The sequence below is a fragment of the Aotus nancymaae genome, unplaced genomic scaffold (assembly GCF_030222135.1).
Source record: "Aotus nancymaae isolate 86718 unplaced genomic scaffold, 86718_ANA_hifiasm-v0.15.2.pri h1tg000004l, whole genome shotgun sequence".
Classification (NCBI taxonomy): Eukaryota; Metazoa; Chordata; class Mammalia; order Primates; family Aotidae; genus Aotus; species Aotus nancymaae.
The window spans coordinates 38,337,081-38,361,206 of record NW_026988415.1 but is presented as its reverse complement, the minus strand read 5'-3'; the positions used below and the strand labels follow the sequence as shown (position 1 = coordinate 38,361,206).

The window sequence follows — 24,126 nt, the reverse complement described above, 5'->3', positions numbered from 1 at the left end:
CCAGTGATTAGTGCCCAATGCCAGAATGTTTGAGAAAGTCACTTACCGCCTTTCTCTGTGCTTCAGTTTCTTCCTCTGTGAAATGAGAATACAGAATCATAATGTCTAAACCTTAGAAGTCATCTTGTCTATCTAACTTTATAGGTAAGAAAGGGAGACGCAGAGAAGTTACATGACCTGTCGAGTTCACCGACCTGAGCATAAAATAAGGAGTAAAATTCAAATCTCCTGTTTCTTAGTTTAGCATTCTTGATTGAAATATATGTCCCCTGTGGTCCCTTCTGGATCTGAACTCCTGTGGAAATTCCTAACACTTGGTCTATTCCAGGGGCCAAATGTAGCTTGTAGACACTTTTATAGCCTGTATAAGGGTTCTTCTTCATCTCGCTGACCTCTATCTTCATGTTGAAGTGCCCCACAGCTCAATCCTTGGTCCTCTTCTCTGTCCACACTAAGTTCCTTGGTGATCTCTTTTGTTCACATGGCTTTAAGTACTAGATAGATCTATGCCATACCTCTCAGATTTATACTTCCAATTCAGCCCTCTATCCTAAATTCCAGATTCGTATAGTCAATGGCCTACTCTTATATCTCTACTTGGATGTTAAAAATTAACATACCCAATGTTGAACTCATGATCTTCACCCCAAATCCTTCTGAACCATCTACAATGTCTCAGTCTATGTTAATAACTACTCCATTCTTCTAGTTGTTCAGGCCAAAAACCTTGCCCTCCATAACAGAGCTAACTACTAGCAGAGCAGAAATCAATACCTCAGTCTCCAGAGAGTTTTATTTCAATGATCTTTCTTCATCACCCTGTCTCAAGATGTACTCTGTAGAAGTAGATCATGAGTGGATGACATGTGCTGCCACCAAGGTATCCACACTTAGTTTCCTAGCACACGCTGAGCTCCCTTAAAAGGTTTTCACTATTTCCCCCTCCTGACATTCTCAGATGTTCCATTTGATTGTCTTTGGAATTTCTGCAGGACCCTGAGTGTTTTCTGGGGGCTTTGGTAGGTTATGACAGTAAGTGAAGGATGGAAAGTGGAGTATAAAATCACTACTAGTAAAACAAATAAGTGAAAAAAAAAAAAAAAAACAGGGCAGCAAGCTCCTAAAAGCAGACAGAATGCTAGTGTTCTATTTTGAAAGGTACAGAACCTTCTGGGAAAGAAACTGCATCTACCTGCAGCCAAAAGGGAAGATTAAAACTCGAAAACAACACTCCCACCTCTGAGTTGATCCAACACACTGGGTTTTCAGCTGGCCAGGCTGTCCTGGCCTTTGTGCTCTCAGATTGACCCATTGGAGCTGACTGAAAGAAATTCCCCAAGATGACAGAAACCTGAAGCCTGTTCTTCAGGATTACCTAGCCTAGACAACACATGTACTCACAGCCACAAAAGTATGGTAGAGAGGAACAGAGCATAGCTATAGCAACAGCATTCACTTGCAAAAGAGGGGCTGTCACAATAGCCCACTGTCACTTCCAGGCCTTGGAGTGTGCTGTAATTGGTTTGAGTTCCTGTTTCACCCATTGTGCCCTCAGTAAAGGGAATTGCCTCTTCCCATATGTGAAGGGCACACTCTGTTAGCATCACTCACAAAAAGTCTCTAGTTGCACTTGCCACAAATAATGAGAAAGAGAAAAGGTAAAGGTTGGAACACAGGAAGAAGAGGCATTCTCTACAGGCCTCTATCCCAGCTTCTCACTACTGCTCCAAAAAGGTAAGACAGAATTGGCAGGAACTTCTGTCAGACAGGTGACCTTGTTGACATCACAGTCCAAAATGGTGAGACCACTGATGACTAAGCCTATTGTTTTTGCCTACCGTATAGACCTGAACCTGAAAGAATGAATTGTGAATGATATTTAAAACATATCATTGATTTGTATTCTGTGACTTTAGATAGCTCTACCCTAGGCTTTCAAAGTTTTATCCAAGAGAATAAGGTCTGGATCAGGAGCAGTAATATCTGAATTTGTTCAGTAAAATGGTTCATGCTGTTGTTAAGTTGACTACCATCAGTTCAGATTTACTGTGTCTGAGAAGACACAAAACTGGCTCCCAAATAATTTTGTGCTCATAAATGTACATTAAAACGTGCCTAGCTTGAAAAGCCATCACTTGAAGACAAAATGGCAACATCAATTTTGAACAAAAAGTCAGGCACCTGCACAGATCAAGAAACCAAAGGGTAATTGAATTATTGTTATTAAAGGTAGTACCTCCAATAATGCGTGATCTCAGCCCTTGGGCTTAGTCAAGAGATGGATAACAGACCATTGTATTTGATTTGAGGCACACAAACACAATACCCTTATTTTGCGCAGAATGGGGTAGAAGAACAATCTTCGCCACTGTGAGCTGCAGACCACCTTTTCTAACAGCCTTGTTTGGTGGGCCCCATTCTAGAATGTTTCCGTCCTAACCACATCTGCTGCAGCCTAGCATCCCCCTGCCAGGTACCCATATTTAGGGCAATGTAAAACAATAGCTAAAAGGAACATAAGGTCCCCAAGCTTGCTAAGAAATCCAACGGATTTCCTTTGCTTAATCAAATAAGGGTACATTTGGAAAAATATACAAAATGTATGTTCCAGCCATATACATTTGTGGCCAGTGGAATTTAACTGAAAACAAGCATTGGGAATACAATGAAAAGGAAGACTCCAGGCATCAAACCCTAATTCAGAAGTCTAATTTGTGCCAAAGTATAAAGGTACAAAGTTATAATCCTTGCCCAATAATCCTGAGACCATATTAGGATGTTCATCACTGGTATCCCCACCCCTCAAGTCTCTCTATTCTGATTTATTATTCTCTTTTCACAGGTCCTCATAAGGGCCTAGTACCTCCTACATTACAGGAAAACAATAAATCGATTTGAATCAAAGTATTAGTCACTTAGCAATTTTACTTTGCTTGAGTAAACATTGGCATTAGATATTATTAGCACAGTGGAATAAAACACAACAAGCCTAATGTGTGGTTAAATGGTCAGGTTCTTGTGGCAGACTTGGATTGAAATCCCAGCTTTGCTACCTGCCGGCTGTATGACCTTGAGCAAGTTACCTTGAGCCTTAGTTTTCTCAACCACAAAATGCAGATATCAATATCTAATTTGTAGGCTTCATCTGAGGATTCCATTGGATCATTTATGTAAACTACCTGGTACAGAGTAAACACTGAATATACAATAGCTGCTATTGTTTGCATTTCAGAAGAGGAGCACAGGGCTCTGGTAACACCATGTTGGAAGTACAGTGTTCAAGTCCCTCGTCCTAGTCTTGAACTGCTGACCAAGAAGTACAAGAGTCCCAATTTTAGACCCAATTTCCTTAGCACCTAAAATGGAAAAACTGTTCTCCTTCATTTGGGGAAATATCTCTTTTCTATTTATATCTCTATTATATCCCCTGCAGAGTGCCTGACCCACAATAATAATAACAATAACAAGTTTAATAATAATAATAACGGCTAACATTTGTTAAGGGGTTATCAGGTGCCAGGCAAATGATTTAGTGTGTTAATTTATGTAATCCTTACAAGAACCCTGTTAGGTACGTACTATTGTTATTTTCAATTTTTAAAATGAGGAAAAGAAGACATGGAGAGCTTAAGTAAACTTATGGCAATCTGCCTTGAAAGCCCACATTCTTAACCTTCATATTACATCTGAGCTTTATAAACACTTACTAACTTAATTAATAGGCTTTGGTAAACTCACCAGTAAAATAATATCACATGCACCCTTTTGTGACTTAGTTTTTCTTCATGACTTTTCATAGACTTCCTGATTAAAGATAATGCTATCAAGATTTTTTTTTACCTCACTCTCTTTCTCCTCTCAAACATCACTCTCGAAGAGAACAAGGAACAGAAACACTAAATCTCCATAGGTAATGGTATTAGGAAACATCTGTAACCCTGTACCATGGAATCTGAAAATGAAAAGTTGCTACAAACATGGCAACTAAATTAGCAAAATGGAGAACAGTCAAAACTAAGTGCCTGCAGAGGGAATTACTGATAAGCAACAAGTCAATCTGCCCCGTAAGAATCCTGGAAAAACTTAGTAATTACAACAACCATGTCCTGTAGAAGTGAGGGTGAGGCCAAACACTAAAAGAGAGAGAGCTCTTTGAATGTTAAGGAACAGGTAGACATGCTCCAAAGCCACCTCTCCCTGGGAATAAGAGACATCTATAGGAAACAGATTACATTGATTCAGAGCAGCTCCAGAGCTGGGACACTAGACAAAAGGGAAGATGAAAATGAAGTGGAGCACAAAAAGCAGTGATGAAGTTAAAGTCTTCATGCTTAATGGTGAGAATCCCAGTCTCCTTCTCCCAACATTGCTTCTGGAATACTGACAGCTATGACTATGACTCCCAAGAAGATTAAAAGACTATTCTCTGAAGAAAAAGACTAGCTCAAGAGCCAAGGCCTACAGATATTAACCAAAAGAAACAAACAAAAATAACTGGTTAGCTAATAGCCCTATACTGAAGCCCACTTGTCAACATATCCATCATGAACATAAACCTTCAAATCTGCAGACATCTATGGAACAAGTGAAACATGAAAAATTAGTAACTGTAGAAAAAACAGAGATGAAATGGAGAACAGAAGAAAACTTCAAAAAAACTATAATGAATACCTCAGGGTAACAGGAAAAATACTATATTGATAAAACAGAAGCAGAATGCTATTAAAATAATCAAACAAGAATGAACTATTGGAAATTAAAAACATAACCAAATCATTCTTAAGAATTAGTAAAAGTGGGCCGGACATGGTGGCTCATGCCTATAATCCCAGCACTTGGGGAGGCCAAGGCAGGAGGATCACCTGAGGTCAAGAATTCGAGACCAGCCTGACCAACACGGAGAAACCCCATCTCTACTAAAAAATAGAAAATTAGCCAGGCCTGGTGACGCATGCCTGTAATCCCAGCTACTTGGGAGGCTGAGGTAGGAGACTTGCTTGAACCCAAGAGGCAGAGGTTGCGGTGAGCCGAGATTGCGCCATTGCACTCTAGCCTGGGAAACAAGAGCGAAACTTCCTCTCAATAGGAAAAAAAAAAAGAATTAGTCAAAGTGTTAGAACACAAAGATGAGAAACTCTCCCAGGAAGGAAAACTACAAACAAAAATATGGACCATGTAAGATAAATAATAAGGCAATTAAAAGATCAACCCAGGAAATCTTATATCTTATATATTGTATAGTATTTCCAGAGAGAAGAAGGACAATGTTGTTGAAGAAATTATCAGATAAACAATAGAAGAAAATTTCTCAAAGGAATCAGCTTCTAGATTGAAAGACTCCACCGATACAGCATATTATGTGTCAAAGATTCATGTATCATCATGAAATTTCATAGCATCAGAAATAAAGAGAACATCTTAAAAGTTTCTGAGGGCATAAAGAGGAATGAAAATAGGTTGTATCAAAAGATTAGAAATAAGAATAACATTGGTGTTCTCAACACCAACAGTGGAAATTGGAAGACAATGTGTCATGTCTTCAAAGTACTGAGGGAAAATGATTTCTACCCTAGATTTATATACTCATTCATAACATCAATCAATAGTGAAGATGAAATAATGACTTTTTGGACATGCCAAATCTCAAAAATTTACCTCCTGTAAAAAGCTACTACAAGATGTGCTCCACAAAAATGACAAATTAAACCAAGAAAATAGGTCATAAGATTCATAAAACAGTAGACCCTGCACAGAAGAGAAAGAGACTTTTCAGAATGATGAAAATAGAGAACTAGCATAATATTTATATTTGTGCAGCAGCCTTAGGGAGCAACATGTTTAGATGGGAGTGAGAAGACAGAGAGCCCCAGGAAAAAACAAATGAAATTGATAAGGGATTTAACAGGCTTTACTATGTATAAAATTGTTTTGAGGGGATTTTACAGCCGTATCAAAAAGTGTGGAAAGACTTAGACATTCAAATTAAGGTACCAATACCAAATTAAAAAATAAAACAATAATTAACCCCAGTAAAAATCAAAAATTACATGTGACAAGAATTATAACCATAGTATATCACATGGATCAGTAATAAATGATATTTATGTAGGTACTATGTTAAAAATACTAAATATGGATTTAACTAAAAATTGTGATATAAGCATATTGAAGGTTGAAAGGAGAGTAAGGAACTACAAAAAGGCTAAGAGTGCTCCTCAACTATAATAGGAATGTGACAAATAATGCTCAAAATTGATTAATCAAGAGTCACCAGTAGCAGCATAGCATTTAGAAACACAGAAGTAAATACCAGCATAAAGAGCTTAAAAAAAAAAAAATGGAAGTGGTTGCTTCTGATGAAGGGAAGAAGGGAGGCCTTACAGACTGTTTTGTTACTGATATAAACCTTTTAGCATTTCTTGACTTTTAAAACTATGTGTATGTGTCACTTTCATAGCTTTCTGTTCATTTCATTTTTTTTTAACCTGTTAAAGAAGCAAGGGTATAAATTAAAAGATGTTGCAAACCACTGCTATAGACAATGTTCCTTATATATAGAAATCTCTATTGGAAAGTTATTGGGCAAAGGAGAAATAGTGCCATCTTGTTAATGCATTTGCTTAACCATATATTATCTGTCTCTCTCACTAAAAATTAAGATCTATAAGGGTGGCAGCAAGTGATGTGCTAGTAAATGTTTGACAACAGCTATATAAAAAGGGGAAAAGCTCTTATTTGTAGCATTTGTGCATTTCTGTGGTGTAACTACTACTATCATGCCTGATTTCAAGCTACCAATTGATGTCACTGAATGCAGAGCTGGGAAAAGATGCACAGAATCAGATTTTCTGGACTGGCTTTAACATACCATTGCTAGAAACCCTGTCCATCTTGCTTAGTGTTCTACCTAGGGTTCAACACAGTGCCTAGCACATCACAGGTGCTCAATAAATAGTTGTTGACCTGTTGATCAAATAGGGAAAAAATAATAGAAGCCCAGGGAGAGACAAATATCAAACTACATAATTTGATCTGAGAATATACCATTTATAATTTTGAAAGCTGGAAATACTGAGAGCCTCTCTGTCAGTAATCAGAAAACTTCAATAGAGTAGGAAGCTAAAGTCAGATTGTAACTTAGATGCCAGGTCATCACCAATCAATAAGGTTATCCTAGTCTCAAAGGAGAAAAAGTGGAAAGAAAGGTAACTGTGAGCCAGGCACTCTGATAGTCACTTTTTACATGGTACTTTGTTCAATTTTCATGGTAGTTCTAGAAGATATAGCTCACTAACCCATTTTACACGTGGAGAAACTGAGACTCAAATGTCTACGTAACTTGCCCAAGGGCACACAGCTAGTAAAGTGAGAGCTAGGATGTAAACCCAAGCATATCTAACACCTTCTCATATGCAGTTTCTGCTATACCAGCTACCTTCTAAAGTACCTTTGAACAAGATAATTTAGGGAAAGTGGGGGTTTTGTTTATCAGAGACAGGAACATAATTATCTCATCCTTTTATCATTCTTCAGTTATGAAGGTCCAGACTGAGCACATGCGAAGTGAGGGGTACAAATGCATCCAAACAGGCTTTTTCAGAAGCTCTGTGTTCTTTGTTGTAGCTCTTCTCTCTATTTCCTTGTTTAAAGCAGAGTGCAGGCTGCCTAGCAACCAAGCTAATGGCATCTTTTTTTTGCCTTAATTACCTTATGTTTTCCACAAGCTCAAAGGGATTGACGCTAATATCAAGAGAAGAAGGTCTGAGTTTTTATGTCAAAATACCTGTTCATATGTATACATGTGTGTGTGAACAGTACACATACACATACATACATGTGCACACATATACCCTCTCCTTCCTTTGATCCTTTGATTAAAATAGAAAAATTACTTCTATTGTATCTATGTGATGCCATATCCCTAGCTAAAAAGTACAAAAATTCACCATCTGGTTGCTTGCCTATAAACACATCAAACTACTGGTTTGACTAACCATTCTGGGCAATTTGAGGAGTTCTTGAAGTTCTTGACCAAACTGACCAGTTGTTTTTAGTTATGTGTGTGTGTGTGTGTGTGGGTGTGTGTTTGTGTGTGTGTGTGTGCACGCATGCATGTGTGTGTGTCTCCTAAAAGAGAGTAATACTTATTATAAACTTACCAGTAACAATAAAGTCCAAATCCAGTATTGTTAATATCTCCATTATTAATTTTTTTATTAGAACAAGAATCAGCAAAATCTTTGCTATAACTCCTCCAGGCAGAAAGATACATAAACCTAAGTTTCATTTGAATCACTATTCAGACAGAGAAGCAGCCCACAGGGTGAAGAAATAAAGGACCGATGAAAAAGAATATGAATATCAGACACAATCAACTGCCTACCTAACAGCCTTCTTTCTTGCTAACAGAATCTCAATTTTGTTCACAATTTTCCAGCGGCTATATATTTCGTTCACATTTTTCAATCATGGTGGTCACATTCCTCCTTCTAGGTTATTGGTTTAGACATGGGCGTAGGACAGAAACGTGACAAAGAAAGTATGGGGAAAATTCTGCTTGGTGAGATTCTGAGAAAGATTTCTTCAGTCTTAAAAAGAGACACAGGAGAAAGACAGTCTCTAGTTTCACCTCTGGACATTTTCACCTATATGTGATGTCTGGAACTGTGGCAGCCACCTTGGGACCATAAGAGGAACCAGCTCATCAGGGCAAGCTTAGCATGCTATAGCTTGTAAAGTGGAAAATGAAAATAACCTGGTTCATTGATTACATTATTGACTGCTGAATTAACCAACCCTGGGGCCCTCCTATCTTCAAATTTTGAAAAAGAATTATTATTTAAACCATTTTGTATTGAGCTATTACTTACAGCCAGAAGCAATATGACTAATACAGTATTCTAGCCAATGCCAGAGCTTTTAAACTTATGTATATGTTGTTCTAAGTACTTTTGAAAATGGCTACTTTCTACATCTGATCTCCAATACACAGACACCTCCCTTTGTATTTTTTACAATCTAAATGGCTTTTTTTTGCCTCCCCATCTTCCTCTCATATTCCTTGTCTTCTTTTTATTCTTCCCTTTGTTTTTGTCTTTGTTTTCCATTCTTTTCTCTACTTTCTTATCCTCCTTATTCCTTTTTCTTTCTCTAAGCCTTCAGTGGCTATGATTGGAATCTGAAATATGTCTATACATACATTTATCTACACATATATAAATACTGTGTCTTGTATAGCAGAAGGGAGAACTTCTTCCCCATTCCAACTGGCCTGTCTTCACCCACTTACTCATTCCTCCCCACAAAGGAGAAGTGATTTAATCTGGCTGGTTACGTTGGAAGGAAAACTAAGATTGTGTAGCTCAGCCCCTCCTGTCTTCTTTCTTTTGGGAGCAGACTACCTACAGGAAGCATATGCTCTGCTGTTCTTCTCCAGACTATACATTTTACAAAAGGCCTGCTCTCATGGGGCAAGACTGCAGTGGTCCAGCAATGCCATTGACTAGATGGAGAAGTTTGTTGAATCCTTGGGTTCAGTATTGAGAAGTTCAAATGCTTACAGGTAGAAGCCACATCGTCCAATACCAGTGTTATCAATAATAAAAGTAACAGTTTCTTATATACTAGCTCTTTTGCCTAATTGTTAAATTGGTTCAGACCTTACATCACAAACAGGGCTTCTTTTCATTAGGCTCCCTTGAACAGCACCAGTATATATTAAAGTTTTGTTTCTCTGTTCTTAAATGTATTTATTCTGCCTGACTATATAATGTCATCGTGGGCTGCTTAAAGATTAAAAAATATATATATCCAACAATGGGCCTTTGTTTTACAAATGTTTTCAGCAAACTAAAGATGTTTTTAATTTGTCAGTGGTTGCCTGCCATTGATTGGGTTTCTTATGGAATTGAAACTTGGTATGAAAGTAATTTACCATGCTGATGTTTTAGGTTCTCAGCTTATGATAACTCACTAATGTGCACTTACTTGATCGAACTCCAACTTCTCAGGAATTTCACCTCTTACTGCTGCCTCTGCAAAGGCTTGATAGAAGGTTTTTTCTTGGGACTCCACTGTAATGGTCAACACTGCGTCATAGGCTTCCCGGAGCTTTGGGTTGTTCCTTAGGACCTGGTAGGGAGTGTGCTTATAAGGTAAACTGTAGAGCAGGGCATCATACGGCACAAAGACGTAGGTTCCATCAGTCATTTTCAGATCATGAGCGCATTCCAAGAGATGCATCTGAGTCTCTCCCCCAATCAAAGCTGAATGCATACACATGATGATTACTGAAACCAACAAAGCAAGGATGTTATGGCAGCAATCTGTTAGCAAAATACAGTACCAAAAACTACACATAGGAAAAATAAATGTGTTCTAACCAATTTGTAAATGGTTTCTATGGCTCTAAGATAAGCAAGATGTTGTCTTGAGCTGAGGCTGAGGTACGTTCATGGACTCTGGATTAGGGATAGTGACAAGAGAGACACGCCCACAGGCTGCAGAGCCTACTACTAGACAGGAACAAGAACTAGCATAATAAATAGGAAGTAGCATAAAAAGAGGTTTTAGGGTTGGAAAAATTAGCTTTACATCGTAACACCACCAGTTTTAACCGTGTATCCTTTGTTAAATTACTTAACCTCTATCTATCTTGTCCATAAAATGGAGGCAACAATATGTACTCATGGAGTGGTAGTGATGATTGAAGAAGGGAGACAAGTCATTTACTTAGTACCTAGCACATAATAAATAGTAGCTACTATGCACCTAAGAATTAGAAGAGAAAATAATAAGAGAGGATGGGAGATGTTACCGCAGCCACTATTGCTTTTTATTGTCCATCTCCTATACACATGTACTCTAACAGATTTTAACCAACTGTTCTCATCCTTACCAAGGTCATTATAGACAATGAATAGCACTAACTTACTCACCTCTAAATGTTACTGCAAGTTGAGTACTCCTTATACAAACTATTTAGGACCAGAAGTGTTTCAGATTTCAGACTTTTCTTTTATTTGGGATATTAAGTATAATATCTGCATTATACTTACCCGTTGAGCATGCCTAATCCAAAAATCTGAAACACTTCAATGAGTATTTCCTTTGAGTGCCATGTTGGTGCTCAGAAGTTTTCAATTTTGGAACATTATTTCAGATTTGCAGATTAAGGATATACTGTCTGTAATATTATGGGTGAGATGTTCAACCTTTTAAAATCTAACTTCCCTGTAATTGGAATTACTATGCATTCAATTTAATTCTTCCTAGACTTATGAAACTATGTTATTTGGCAAGGCTATGCTAGAATGGAGTGGATTCAAGGGGGCCACGGTTGAAAAATGGCAGCTAGATCATGAGACCGAAAGTCTTATATCCAATTTTGCCCTTGGCATGCTAAATAAGTTTAGTTTAAGCCCACTTGTGCTTCAGTGCCCACATCTTTAAAATTTAGATTCCAGTGAATTTTACAGGTACATTGAGTAGTTTAATTAGATAATGCCTGGCAAGTATTCTGAGCTCCTTGAAGAAAGGCAAAGACTCTATTACTACTGGTAAATATTAATTATACATGTTTACACTGAACCTTTAATCTCAGAAACTTAAGTGTGCTTAACTACATTCAATGACTTGTCTTTGGCATTTACATATTGTTTCAACTATTTTCAAACACCATTTTTACACTTGCTAAGCACCCTAGAGAGTTTCCCTTTGAGCTAGAACTGGCATCTTTCTTTTTTAAAGTGTAACTGATAAGTTACAAAGTTGATTTAAATATATCATATACATATGCACACACCACAGCATAACATGAGTTTTCAAATGATCATTAGTAACTCCTTTAAAATAATTACACTAAGAGGTGCTGCATGTATTCTGATGTTCGCACTTTTTTTACAATTCTTGAAGGATATCTTTGGAGCTAGTTCATGAGCCACACAAATAATTCAACCTCACTTGTTTATAATCACACATTGTATAATGGGAAAATGGAGTGCCAGAGAGGTTTGACAGTGCAAGAGTTGGATTTAGAGAAAGTAGAACTGAAGATCTCTCACTCTCTACATTTGGCTGCAACATTAAAAATAAATTAGTTTGGTCAAATTAGTACAGTCACAGGTCCATTGAGTCGGGGGAAATGAGTTTAGTCAGGGGCTTCAGTTGACCAGTTTGTCCAACAGTATCCTCAGCAAGTAGATCAGTATTAGCATCTTTCTTCTGCAAATCAAAGATTGAATGATTTGTTCAAGGTTACTCAACAATGATACAATTTGATTTAATTTAAGGGATATTAAAGTGACTTTACTGCATGTACAATGTTAAATAGAAATAGTGTTTGGTGCTGATTGCAATATAGCAAATACTTTAACATATATTACATGTAGTAGATGCTATTATGACGTGCCATCAAGATACACACTTCAGTACTGAAGCACTCATTCCACCTGCTGCTGGGTGTGTTAGCAGCTGATAGCTGATTTTTCTCTGAGAGTTGATCTCACCTAAGGAAAGGCACCTCTCTCAAGGTTACATCCTCTCAGTAGTGTGCTGGGGCTTACTTTTGCTAGTTCAATTTTTGGAGATTTTGTAAGCCAGTTAACATCATGTTATTAGCTTGATATTGACCATTGTGGGAATGATTACACTATGGAAATCAGCAAACACTACAAATCAGAATTTTTTTCCCTCTAAAGATCTGACTGTTAAACAATTATTATTACACACTGTGCCCCTTTCCATGGGTGAGACTGAACCTAATGACTGTTCCGCATGGAGGTAGAACAATCTAGACTCGTCATCTTAACTCTGGACGATACTGAAGGGTCATACCAGCTGTAGAGCTCCCCGTAAGACTGGTTGAGGCCTTTGTTGACCGCACTGCAGTTTAATTCCTTCTGCACAATCCTACTGTCTTCTCTCCCTCACAGGTGTTCTTGAAAATACTCATCCAAAAAGCTTCCAGCACTCAAAGCTCCATCTGACAGGCTGTTTTCCAGGGAAACTGACTTGTGACACTGTATTAGAGCCCCCTGACTTGACTTCTACCCTGGCACTTACAAGATTTATTGCTCTTATTTACCTATATCAGCTTCTACTACCAAACTGTGAGCTCTTTGAGGTCAGGAACTGTGTCTTATTTATTTCCATATCCTTGTACATATTATGCACACAATGTTGTTGTTTAGATGAATTTTGTAAACTAACAGCTTCTTCAGGAGGCGAGCTTGTACCCTTGGGTATTTTTTGTGGGTTTCTTGAGATATGAGACGTGGGCATATTTTGATTGTTAGGATGGAGGAACGATTGAAAGTGATATTTGCTTCCAATTGCAGGTAGACACTGCCATGCCTGTTGTTCATGCCTACTATCATTAACTATGCCCAGTACCTAACTCTCAACCCGGAATCTCTCGTCTTTATTTTTCTTTCATTGACCCACACTGACGATATTTCAAAGGGTCCAAATTTTTATGACTGAAAAGCCCCTTTGAGACCAAGTAGGCCAACCCATCACCATCATTTTATAGATGAAGAAATAGGAACCTCAAGGGGGAAAAATCACAGGCTCCTCTTTTTTTGCATGGCAATATCTTGCTGTTGAACATGATTAAAGTAGAAAGCATAAATACTGAATTCAAACAACAGCATCTTAATTTAATAGATTGAGTGCTTCGTGAACAGGGATTTGTAGATATATCTGTTCTACAAGATAATTTTACTAAATAGTTTTATTATGTTAAAATTACATTCATTAAAATGGGATTTGACCTGTAAGTTGTTGTCAGGAAAGGATTAGTTTACAGAAACCTTACATCCTAAACAAGGCCTGGGTCAACAGGTGGTCACTGAATAATACTAATTTGTAAGTTTCCATCCTGTCAAGCTACTTTACAGTCAAAACAAGGACCAGGAAATATACCCTTCTCAGATCGTATCTCACCACGATATGACACTAGAACTTTATCTGAGCTACTTGAACTGTCTAGTGGCTATGTCTTCATATTGTGGCAACAACCATAGCAGGCTGTCTAGGACCCTTTCTTTCATCCTCAATGCTAGCAGCAGGAAATGTCATGAATCTCTGGGAGAAGCCAATTTCCATGTCATTCAATTCCTATTTCTCTTCCTAAATTAAAATATTCTATCAAATGTTTCCTTGAGAAAGAGGAACTGTGTTTCTGAAAAGGCAAAGGTCACTTTACTTTCTAAAGTGACCTTTATTAAATTAAAATAGTCTATTAAATATTTTCTTGAGAGAGAAGAACTATGTTTCTGAAAAGGCAAAGGTCACTTTATTTCTCTCAGATTACTGGCTGTGATGTCCTCCATGAAGGAAACTGGGCCTAGTTTCACACCTTGTGAGATGAAAATGAGTCCACTTGCTGCTGCTAAAGAAGTCCTTAGGAGCCATATTCATATTTGTGATCCATTGATATTGCTCACAATCCACAGAAACATCCCCCCATTCTATTGTATTCACTCTTTATTTTAACCGCTTTGTGATATTTCCTGCCATTGACATTCATTTTAACAGTTGCTAAGAGGGCAGGGAGAGGAGGCCGACCAGAGGAGGAGGGCAGCATGAAGATTTATCCCAAGTCTCACCTTCTCTCAGGATTCTTTCCTATCTGGCCAGATTCAGAGAGGGTAGATTCCTACCCTCTCCCTCTCAGTTTTCTCTCACCCAGCCTAATAAATGGCTGTATAAGAAGGTGGGAGGCTCTGGAACATGCATGTTTCCCAGGCCCATCCCCAAGTGTGATTCAGTGCAGGAGGCCCTCAAAGTACACTTTTAGAACACTACACGAGGTGATGTGTGGCTATCTCTATCAGCTAAGGACATCCAACACATTTTTGGCCATAAGTCCTGAAGTTACCACTTACTTAATTGCCACTGGTGTTGAACTGGTGCAAGTAGCTCAGCATGATGGCAGGTAAACATTACATTCAATGACTATTCCATCTGCATCGGACTATGATTTTTTACAGACTCAGTTAAACTTGTATTGGAATTGCATTTGTTGCCTTAACATTCCTGCCCAGCTTGAGATAAGTTTTTATATTTCCCCACACCTTGAAACATATGCTTTCTCCTGCTTTTTCTAAACTGCCATGTACATAAGTCCTCTTAAATGCAAGAACTCTAGATGTTTAGAGATTTCCTCTAGCGATCACATTTCCTCAAATGATCACATCTAGTGATCATTTGCCATTCATGAAAGCAAGTTGTCCTCTTGCCATTTATATTTACTTACATTTGGAGTTACATTATACCAAATCCTACAACAAATTCCCTATTAGCACTAAGGCTCTTGGTCATAGTATTATCGGTATCACTGTTGTTATTACTATGGGAAAACAGGATTAACACCTGGTATGTTGAGGCACATAAAATAATTTTATCTATGGGTCCAAAAGTTGAGAAAGAAAGATGGCAGGGCTGAATTATATGCCATATATAGAACACAGGATCTCAAGTGAGTATGCTTTAGGTGCCTACCACAAGTGGACAGGAGGTAGTATAGCATTGGTCTATCATTAGACCAGTGGTTCTCAGTGTGGTCCCTGGATGAGCAGCATCAGTATCACCTGAGAATGTGCATTATTAGAAATGCAAATTCTGGGGCCCCACCCCAGCGTTCCTGAACCAGAAACTCTGGAGGAGGAACCCAACAATCTGTGTTTTAATAAGTCCTCCAGGGGATTCTGTTGCCCACTGAGATTTGAGAGCCACTGCTTTAGACTACTCTGAATATATATTCTGCCTTTCTCATTCACTAGCTGTGTGACATTGGGTAACTTATTTAACCCCTTTTAGCTTCAGAAGTCTTATTCATAAAGTAGGTAAACAATAATTGTCCTTACTTAATAGTGGTGATGCAATAATTGGATGAGACATAGTCTATACAAAGCCCTTGAAAAATTACTAGCACATAGTAAACTCCCAATAAATATTAACTATTACCATTATTTTTATTGGTATCTTTTTCTTATATACAAGAATCTTCAATAAATGAGAAGAACCTATTCTGTCCCAGGCAATAAGATAGCAATCAGATATCTAATTTTGGAAGAACAAGAGAAGGCCATTCCAACAGTGTCATATTTACTTAACATCCTATTGTAATGAAGCATTCCCAATTTGGAAGGATTGAAAGGAAATCCCAAATGCTCCAACATCCCAGTAAGCTTAAATTTAAAGGCTTACACAATCAGCCCAGCACAAGGCTGATCAGCAAGAAGATGAGGAGAAGAAGGGAGGGCTTAGAATAGCCATTTGGAAAGTTCTCTACAGAGCTGCAGGTAAGGCCTCCTGCTAGCCTTCACAGGAATTAGAAGAGGAACTCCTTCTGAGTGAATGCAATCCCACAGGTACCATGCTTGGTGAGTAAATGCCCTTTTGTGCCATTGGACAAAAACTTCTAACAGGGTTCATGATTTGAGGAGCAGAGACTGGGCTGAATTTTGGCCCTCAAGCCCAGTCAGCTAGGTTTCCTTGTGCAGGGCTCAAGCTACATAACCACACACGGCAGCCCTGATTATAAATTAAGGCCTTTGTCTTTGATTAATATCTATCCTATTTGACTTTGTCAGAAGAAAAGATAATTGGTAGTTGCTCCCAAGGCTTAAGAGAATTGAGTTAAAAATCTGGGAAATACTGAATCCCCCTATTCTGAGACTTTATTTATTCCTTCTTTGGTGTTGATAGTGCTTACACCTACCTACTTATTACTGTGAGACTCACAGGTATTGTAAAACTTGAAAGAAAATGCCTATCTCCTGGATAATCCTGAGAATTAAATAAGATCCATCTGCAAACGCCTTTTAAAATATAGAGAGCTGTTTACATGTAAAGTAATAGTATGGTTGCTTTTATTGTCTCTATGGCAGCATATAGTAACACCTCTGCCGTTTTCCCACCCAAGAGCTCATGACTATTATTATCGCTATTATTAACTACTATTAAATATATCATTGCATTGATATGTAAGTGCAACTTAGAACTGTTTCTGAAAAAGATGCTTTTTGTAACTCCAGTAAGGTGCCAATGATAGTTACTAATTGGAAATATTAATTTATAAGAATCAGAAGTGTCATAGCAGCCAGTAATAGGCTGCTCCTCTCTTCCCTTTCACCACACTACCACCATCAGTATGACCACCATGGCCACTGCCATGTGGCAATGCCATCACCGCTTTTGCAAACAGATCAGAAAAAAAAAAAAAAAAACCTTCCAATTATTTCTACTACTTCCAAATATTTCCAAGCCCCTCCAAAAGAAGGGGTCCCTTTCCACCATCTTTTGTACATCACAAAGTGTCCTCTCTGAAGGCTTGCTTGGGGGTCCACAGTGTTAAAGAGTAGCCTCATATTCCAGCAAAATAGGGAAGAGGTCAGGTTCTGCCTTCCTCAGCCCTTCTCAGCTGAGGTCACACAAAAAGTTTGCAAGGTCTTTTGAACTGACTGCAGAAGTGAAGCCATGGTGACCCCTGTCACCTGCACATACACCTCCAGATGGACTCCTGGAGCCAGAAAGTCTGAGTCAACCTTGTGACACTGGACTCTTTGGCCTGATTAACCAACCTTGTAACATTCTGCCATTGTTCCTGCCTCAACTGATAAGCCAACTTTGTGACACTGGACCTTGGACCTTGTGACACCCTGCCCTGGCAACACTCCCCCAGTTTGCAAAAATCCGCCCTGAACTGTAACTTCTGTAACTTTCCACTGCCTACCCTAAACCTATAAAACCAACTCCTAACCCACTGCCCTCCACTGACTCTCTTTATGGATTCCGCCCACTCGCACCCTGTTGAATAAACAGCCTTGTTGCTCACACAAAGCCTATTTAGGTGATCTCTTCATTCAGAGCATGCCTAACAAAGTTTTGTGTCTTTTTAATTCTTCTCAGTCCAGAGAGATAATAGCCAGGAACACTTAGCAGCCTCAGTTCCAGTAGTTGAGAGGGGCTGGAAAATTAGCTAAAGATTTGATCTGGTATGTGCTACCCATGGTGTGTTGCAGTCTTCTTCACTGCTATGCTGACCCAATCTGTACTCATTGGCTTCTGGCTCAGTTTCTCACCAAATCTCCAATTTTCTAATGGGACCAAAGATGTGCCCTGAACCTTAAGGTGACTTGGCTAAAACTCTGATAATCTATTTTTGTTCATTCTCTGGATCCTGGTTTACATGTTCCCATGGGCTGGGGTATTGTTTTCAAGAAATGATCAAGTGGACAACAAGGGCAATGTCTATCTTACTTTAATACTCATTCCTCTTCCACCATTCCCATGGTCACACCTCACCCACCAGTTGACATGCCCTCAGATAGACATGTGGCTGTACCAAATATGGGTACTACACACCCCTTTGAACAAAGCACAATGAGCTTCCTGAGGTTGTACTCAGGCCACAACCCAACCAATGAGTCAGTTCCCCTGCCCCCACCCCATCCCATTCTGACTCATGTCACTGAGATGCCAGCATGCCTCATCTGAATCTGCCTATGTTTTGTAAAAACACAGAGAGAAAATCCTGGAGTGCAGAGCTTTTGTCGTCACTCTCTTTTATCTCTCTTTCTGAATCCCTCCTCCACTTCCTGTTGCTGTCCTTACTATTCAAGGTCTTCCTTTGGTCCATAACCATTCTTTCTAGGTTTTGTTTCCCCCAATCTCAACATTTTCATTACCTTGGTGGGCAGATCCGTACTGTAATTAAGAAGATAATCTGACTAAGAGAAGTCACATTAAAACAATGACTGGGATCTTAAAGTGAGAAATAGTTATTTGCATTATTATTAAATTAAAGCAGCATTTCTCAACTCTGGCTGCACGTTACAAGCACCTGGGAAGCTATTTAAAATACCTTTGCTGGGCCCCACCACAGACCAATTCTAGTAGAATTTCTGGAGGTGGCATTGTGGTACCAGTAGTTTTGAAAAGATGTCCATCCAGGTAATTCTAGCGTGCAGCCAGACTGAGAACCCTTGACCTAAAGGAATCTCTAATCATAAGGCAATAATACGTGCATTTGCTTCCTCCGAGCCTCAAAGGGCTTGTGGATGGTTAGCATTAATCCTAATTCTTCTCAGTCTGACAGCCCAAAGACCTTCAGGGCCCGGATTTATTTAACATTTTATGGTAGAGGCCAAAACATCATTTCAAAGCATACAAATGGGTGGGATGTGAAACATTCATGGAATATAAACTTGCAGGAGACACTGGGCATCATTAAGATTTGTAACATATTACGAAGTTATGATACTAAATATATTAACCTGTTTCTGGCATGGCTTCCTGGAAATGGTTTTATATCTTTCAAAATAATTGTATGCTCTGCTTTGAAAGTATCAACCTCTATTATGAAGTAATAAGAGCCACACTAATTGCTTAACATCATGGAATCTTGTACAATGGAGCTGGAAGCAGATTACTGTAGTTCTGGAACTAAAAACTATTCTTGCCCTCATCCTCTTTTAATGATCATAATTAAGGGTTCAATACTGAAGGCACCTGAAAATTTAAAACAGGCTTCTGGTTATAGGCCAGGCCTTAGCTGGACCACTCTGTAACAAACTCATTGTTAAGGGAATGACTGGGACAAGGACTAATACTTGAAGGAATCAGTTTGTCAAATAGTTTCTGAGATATCCATCCTAAAGTGGTGGAGTGGCTGCAATGGACAAATGAGAAGCATTCACATGAATCATAGCCATCTCCAGAGGAAGGTACAATGGAGATTAAAAAATTGGAATAGAAAAAAAGTCAAAACCATGTGTCGCAAGGGCTTGCCATACATGTAAGTAAAAGAGATCTGATTCAAGAGGACCAGGAAGGGCCCCTTTTTGCCAAAACCCACCAAACTAACTTTGAGAATGATAGCTTTAGTGGATCAAGTCCTTTGCTTCACATTTGTCTATTGTCTCTGCAAGTATCATCTTTGAACATTAACCTTCCAGAGGAAGAGGAAATTGTTAAAATTTAGACAGCCTTCTTATTTTAATATACCTTCATTCTTCAGCTAGGTGCCCTCCATAGCAACTAGCTGTGTGCTACAGAAAGAAAAGCCCTGCTTTGAGAAGAGGCAGAAGGTGTGGACATTTTGGAGTCCAGAGAAGACAGATTCTAAATGAGTGTCCCATACGGACACTGGGTACCTTTGAAGGAAAGTACCCAGAAAGGAGTCAAAAGTAAATCTTTCCTCAGTTACTAGAACAAACAAAAATGAAGCCATATGAAGACCCTCACCTCCCCACCCCATTTTTGACATGTCTGAAGCTAAGGGGGTCCTAAGGGCAGAAAGAAAGGATGTATGGATACATTGCTCTTGAAACCATTCTTCTCCACTCAGGTGCTGAGAGCAGGCACTAGCATCCACAGGCATTTGAATCACAGAGTTTTTTGTACCTTTATTCAGTTCATAAAATAGACTCTGCTGAAGCAGAGCAGTCTTGGGACCTGAGTGTGAATGAAAGAGGGCAAATGTTTAAAGAAGTGGGAAGGGATGTGCTACCCTAGGGTATGAGGGGAGGAAACCTTTTGGAGATTTTAATCTCTTTCCCTGAAGTCATGTTTAAATTTCAACCGTAAAAAGCACTCACTGCGAATTCTGTCTGCCTGGTGAATCCTCTGGAGAGCTTTCCGAATGCTTTGGCTGTCTTGTCCTGTGGTCATGACGACCCCTACAGGTAAGCCGTGACTCCGAAGAGCACTTGCGACTCGATTGGCTGTATGCACCCAAATATCTTCATCTGAGGAAATGACTCCAGCATGAGCCCACTGGAAATATTTCATGACAGTTACAAGCACCCGGATGGGAGAAGGGAGTATCCGAGAAAAGGTCGGGTAGCTATTTTTATTGTCTAATTCGTAATTCACACAAGACCAAGAGAAAATCCCTTTGTCCCAGCTGTTTCCCAGGAGCGAGGCTGCCTCGCAGTAGCCAGGGTTTGTAGGTCCAATAAATCCTGAGGCCATCTGGTGGTGGGAAATAAAACTGGAGAGGGCTCTCGAAGTCTGGCAGTCTTCATTGAGAATCACATATTCAAAAGAGTAACTCAGGTCAAAAGATGGGTCCCGGTTTATTCGGTCAATGGCTAATCGCGCAGCAACCTCAGGCAGGGCCTTTGAAAACAGTGAATCACAAGCCCAAGGGCCCACCACCCCTATCTTGTAGGGGAGTGTCCACACCTGCCGCGGAAGGGACATGACAGCCAGGAGGCACAAGCACCACAGGAACTTGGAGGATGCAAGGCCATGGTGTCCCAGCAGTTTCCTGAAAGCCTCAAACCGGAGCACAAGGTGAGAAAAACTACAGAGTCCCAGGAACATAGCCCTCCTGCTTCCAGCAAGCTAATGACGAGATACTGGAGAGTTATTCTGCTCTCCCGAGATGGACAGTGGTGTTTCCAAACGCCTGTCAATCAGAGGAAAAGGTTTGTTAACAACATTATTTCTGAAGCTTCCGGAAATAAACAGTTGTGAAAGAATGGCAAAGGAATGGTAGTGCCCAAACTCAAAGTTTCTTTCCTCCATCCTGACAAAACTCCTCTTCCTGTATCCCTTATCTCGGTACATGGCACATCCATCCGCTGTTTGCCCACTTGCTTCTTTCAGAAAGCTGGAAATCACTGAGAATCCTTCTTCTCTTCCCCCACATTCAATCCATCACCAATTCCTATTGATTCAACTTCAGTAATAGCTGCCCACCTTACAGTGTTGTGAAAATTACACGAGTTAACACACAATAAGTGCTTATAACAGAGCCTGGCAAGTCATTAGCATTATACTGGACATAGTATTATTGTTATTACAGTTTTAAATATGTCCATTTTCTCTCCCATACCATTCTCTTGTAGAGAAATAGATGTAAACAGATAATGGCAATGCAGAGTAAAAAGTGCTATGATTGAGGTAGCTCAGAGAGATAGAGAGGATCACCAAAACCCAGATTTCAGGGGAGGAGAGGAGGGAGGAAGAGCAGTCTCTCTGGGTTGAGTACTGAAAAAAAATTAGCCAGGTGAATGGGGTTGCAGGAGTAGTTTGGTACTAAGATGCTAAGAGCCTTCCAAACAGAAGGAACAACATGCAGAAAGACTCAGAGGTAAAGGATAGATAGATAGATAGATAGATAGATAATAGATTATATATATACATATAAATATACATATATATACACATATATATGGATTCTTAGAATTCTAAAGCACTTATTCTGCTTGAGTTTGTAATGTCAGTGAAGGCAAGGGCCGGATCACCAAGATATGCCGTGATTTAATCATGTAGCCAATGGCTTTAAGCAGAGAAATGGTATCATCAGATTTCCATTTTAAAGGATCACTCTAGCAACAATGTGGAGAATTAGTTGAAAGAAAGCAAGACTGGAGGCAAAGAGAGCAGTATGGAGTCTGTCATAATAACCATATGAGAAATGATGACAGACCAAGAGAGCGGTAGTGAAGACACAGAGGAATAGGATCATTTTCTCCAAGGTTAAAAATATCAAGGAGATTTAAAAAATAGAAATAACAAGAACTTGGTGACTGACAAGATGTAGAAGGTAAGCGAAAAAAAAGGAGGACTCTAAGATGATTTTGAGCTTTTCAGACCTAGGGAACTATTTGGAAAATGGCACAAGTCTCTGAGATAGGGAACATTGGAGGAAGGGAGTGGGAGAGACAATGCATTCTTATAGAGATGTTGAATTGGTCAACAAGTAGCAATATCCAGTAGATAATATCACATACTGGCGCTCTTAATAGAAAGCTGGACAAGAGTTATAAATTTGAGTGTAATCAATTGATAGAGGGTAATTTAAAACATGCCTTTTGTGGAGTAAAAAAAGAAGACAAAGGGCAAAACCCTGAGACCCCACAACACTTAAAGGTAGGTCAGAGAGATGTTAATAAGGTGAATCCTTAGTAAATCCTTCATTCTTATCAAAGATCAAAATAATGGCATGGCTTTCTTCGGGGCTGATAATCAGCACTGGTGTGCGTCAGTCAGGCCCAACTGGTTGTTTATGGGCAGAAACAATTCTGTCTGTGCCAGCCCTATTGGTTATTATCTTCACTCTCACTCCTAATTTTATGAGAAACCTTGACTCCTGAAGAGACCAATCTGAGGCATATCTAGTGGATCTTAAAGCCCTGCCACAAATAATATGCCCTAACACTCATATGTTGGTGAAAGCTGGTTTAAATGAGAGTCAAGAAAGTCTTCCAGTAACCAACAGCTCACAAAACAACATGAACCGGTGGCTGAGGGTTGTGTGGGATGGGGGAGGACTTCCAACTTTTCTTTGGGGACAGTGGAAAGATGGTTCTGGGCTGATTATATGCATAAAACCTCAAATTTATTCCTAGGCCCTCAAAGATAATCTAGTCTAACCTGCCTCCAAAAAAATAGATCTGTTCTGTGCACTATGTTGAATGCATGAGAATGAGAACAGGATGGATAAAACGTGAGGTGTTGACCCAGGCTTCAAAGAGCTCCCAACCCAGAACTACAGGCTGAGCTCTAGTCAAGAGCCACATGCTTCTCTTCCCACCTTCTTCCAGCCTCCCTCTTTTCTCTTCCATGGCAAAATTTGGGAGCCAGGACATTGTAGGAGCCACGCCTTATCTGGAATCATATGGGAAGGGTCTCTATTTCTGGTCTGTATTGTGACAAGCGTATTGAACTATCTGATATCTCCGTCCTTATAGGCCTCACTCTTTTGACCATTAGGAATGGTCAACAGTGAGGACAGCTCTATATGGGAAACAGACCCCTATTCACAGCCACAGGGAAAGAAAGCCGACATACTGCCTCTTCTTCCCCAAACACATTCATTTCCTGGTTTCTTTCCCAGTATCTGTGCATTTAATCCAGAAATCCGCACTTAATAACAAAGTATAAGATTTACTAAGTTCTTGCTATGTGTCAAACTCTAGGCTACAGCCTTTCCCTGTATTGTCTCATTTTAAAAACTGAATTTAAAAAACTCATCACAGTCCTTTGAAGTAGGTATTATTATCATCACTATTTACACGTAATGAAACTGAGACTCAGAAAGGGTAAGTAACTGAAGATTTGCACTCCAGTTGATTAAGCACTATGCTAGATAAAAGTCCTGTAGAT

The 24,126-nt window shown here is 39.3% G+C and overlaps 1 protein-coding gene across 4 annotated transcripts in view; it reads right to left on the bottom strand.

Moving 5' to 3' along the window:
* The window catches only part of GUCY2F (guanylate cyclase 2F, retinal), a 115,540-nt gene that overhangs the window by 88,266 nt on the left and 3,148 nt on the right, over positions 1-24,126 (bottom strand). For all 4 annotated transcript variants that reach the window (XM_012451709.2, XM_012451710.2, XM_012451711.2 and 1 more), the window contains exons 2-3: positions 20,607-21,421; positions 9,988-10,289 (exon numbers count right to left, since the gene is read on the bottom strand). In XM_012451709.2, coding sequence (XP_012307132.1) covers positions 9,988-10,289; positions 20,607-21,336 — 1,032 coding nt within the window. In that variant the 5' untranslated portion in view covers positions 21,337-21,421. The remainder of the gene's footprint in view (positions 1-9,987; positions 10,290-20,606; positions 21,422-24,126) is intronic.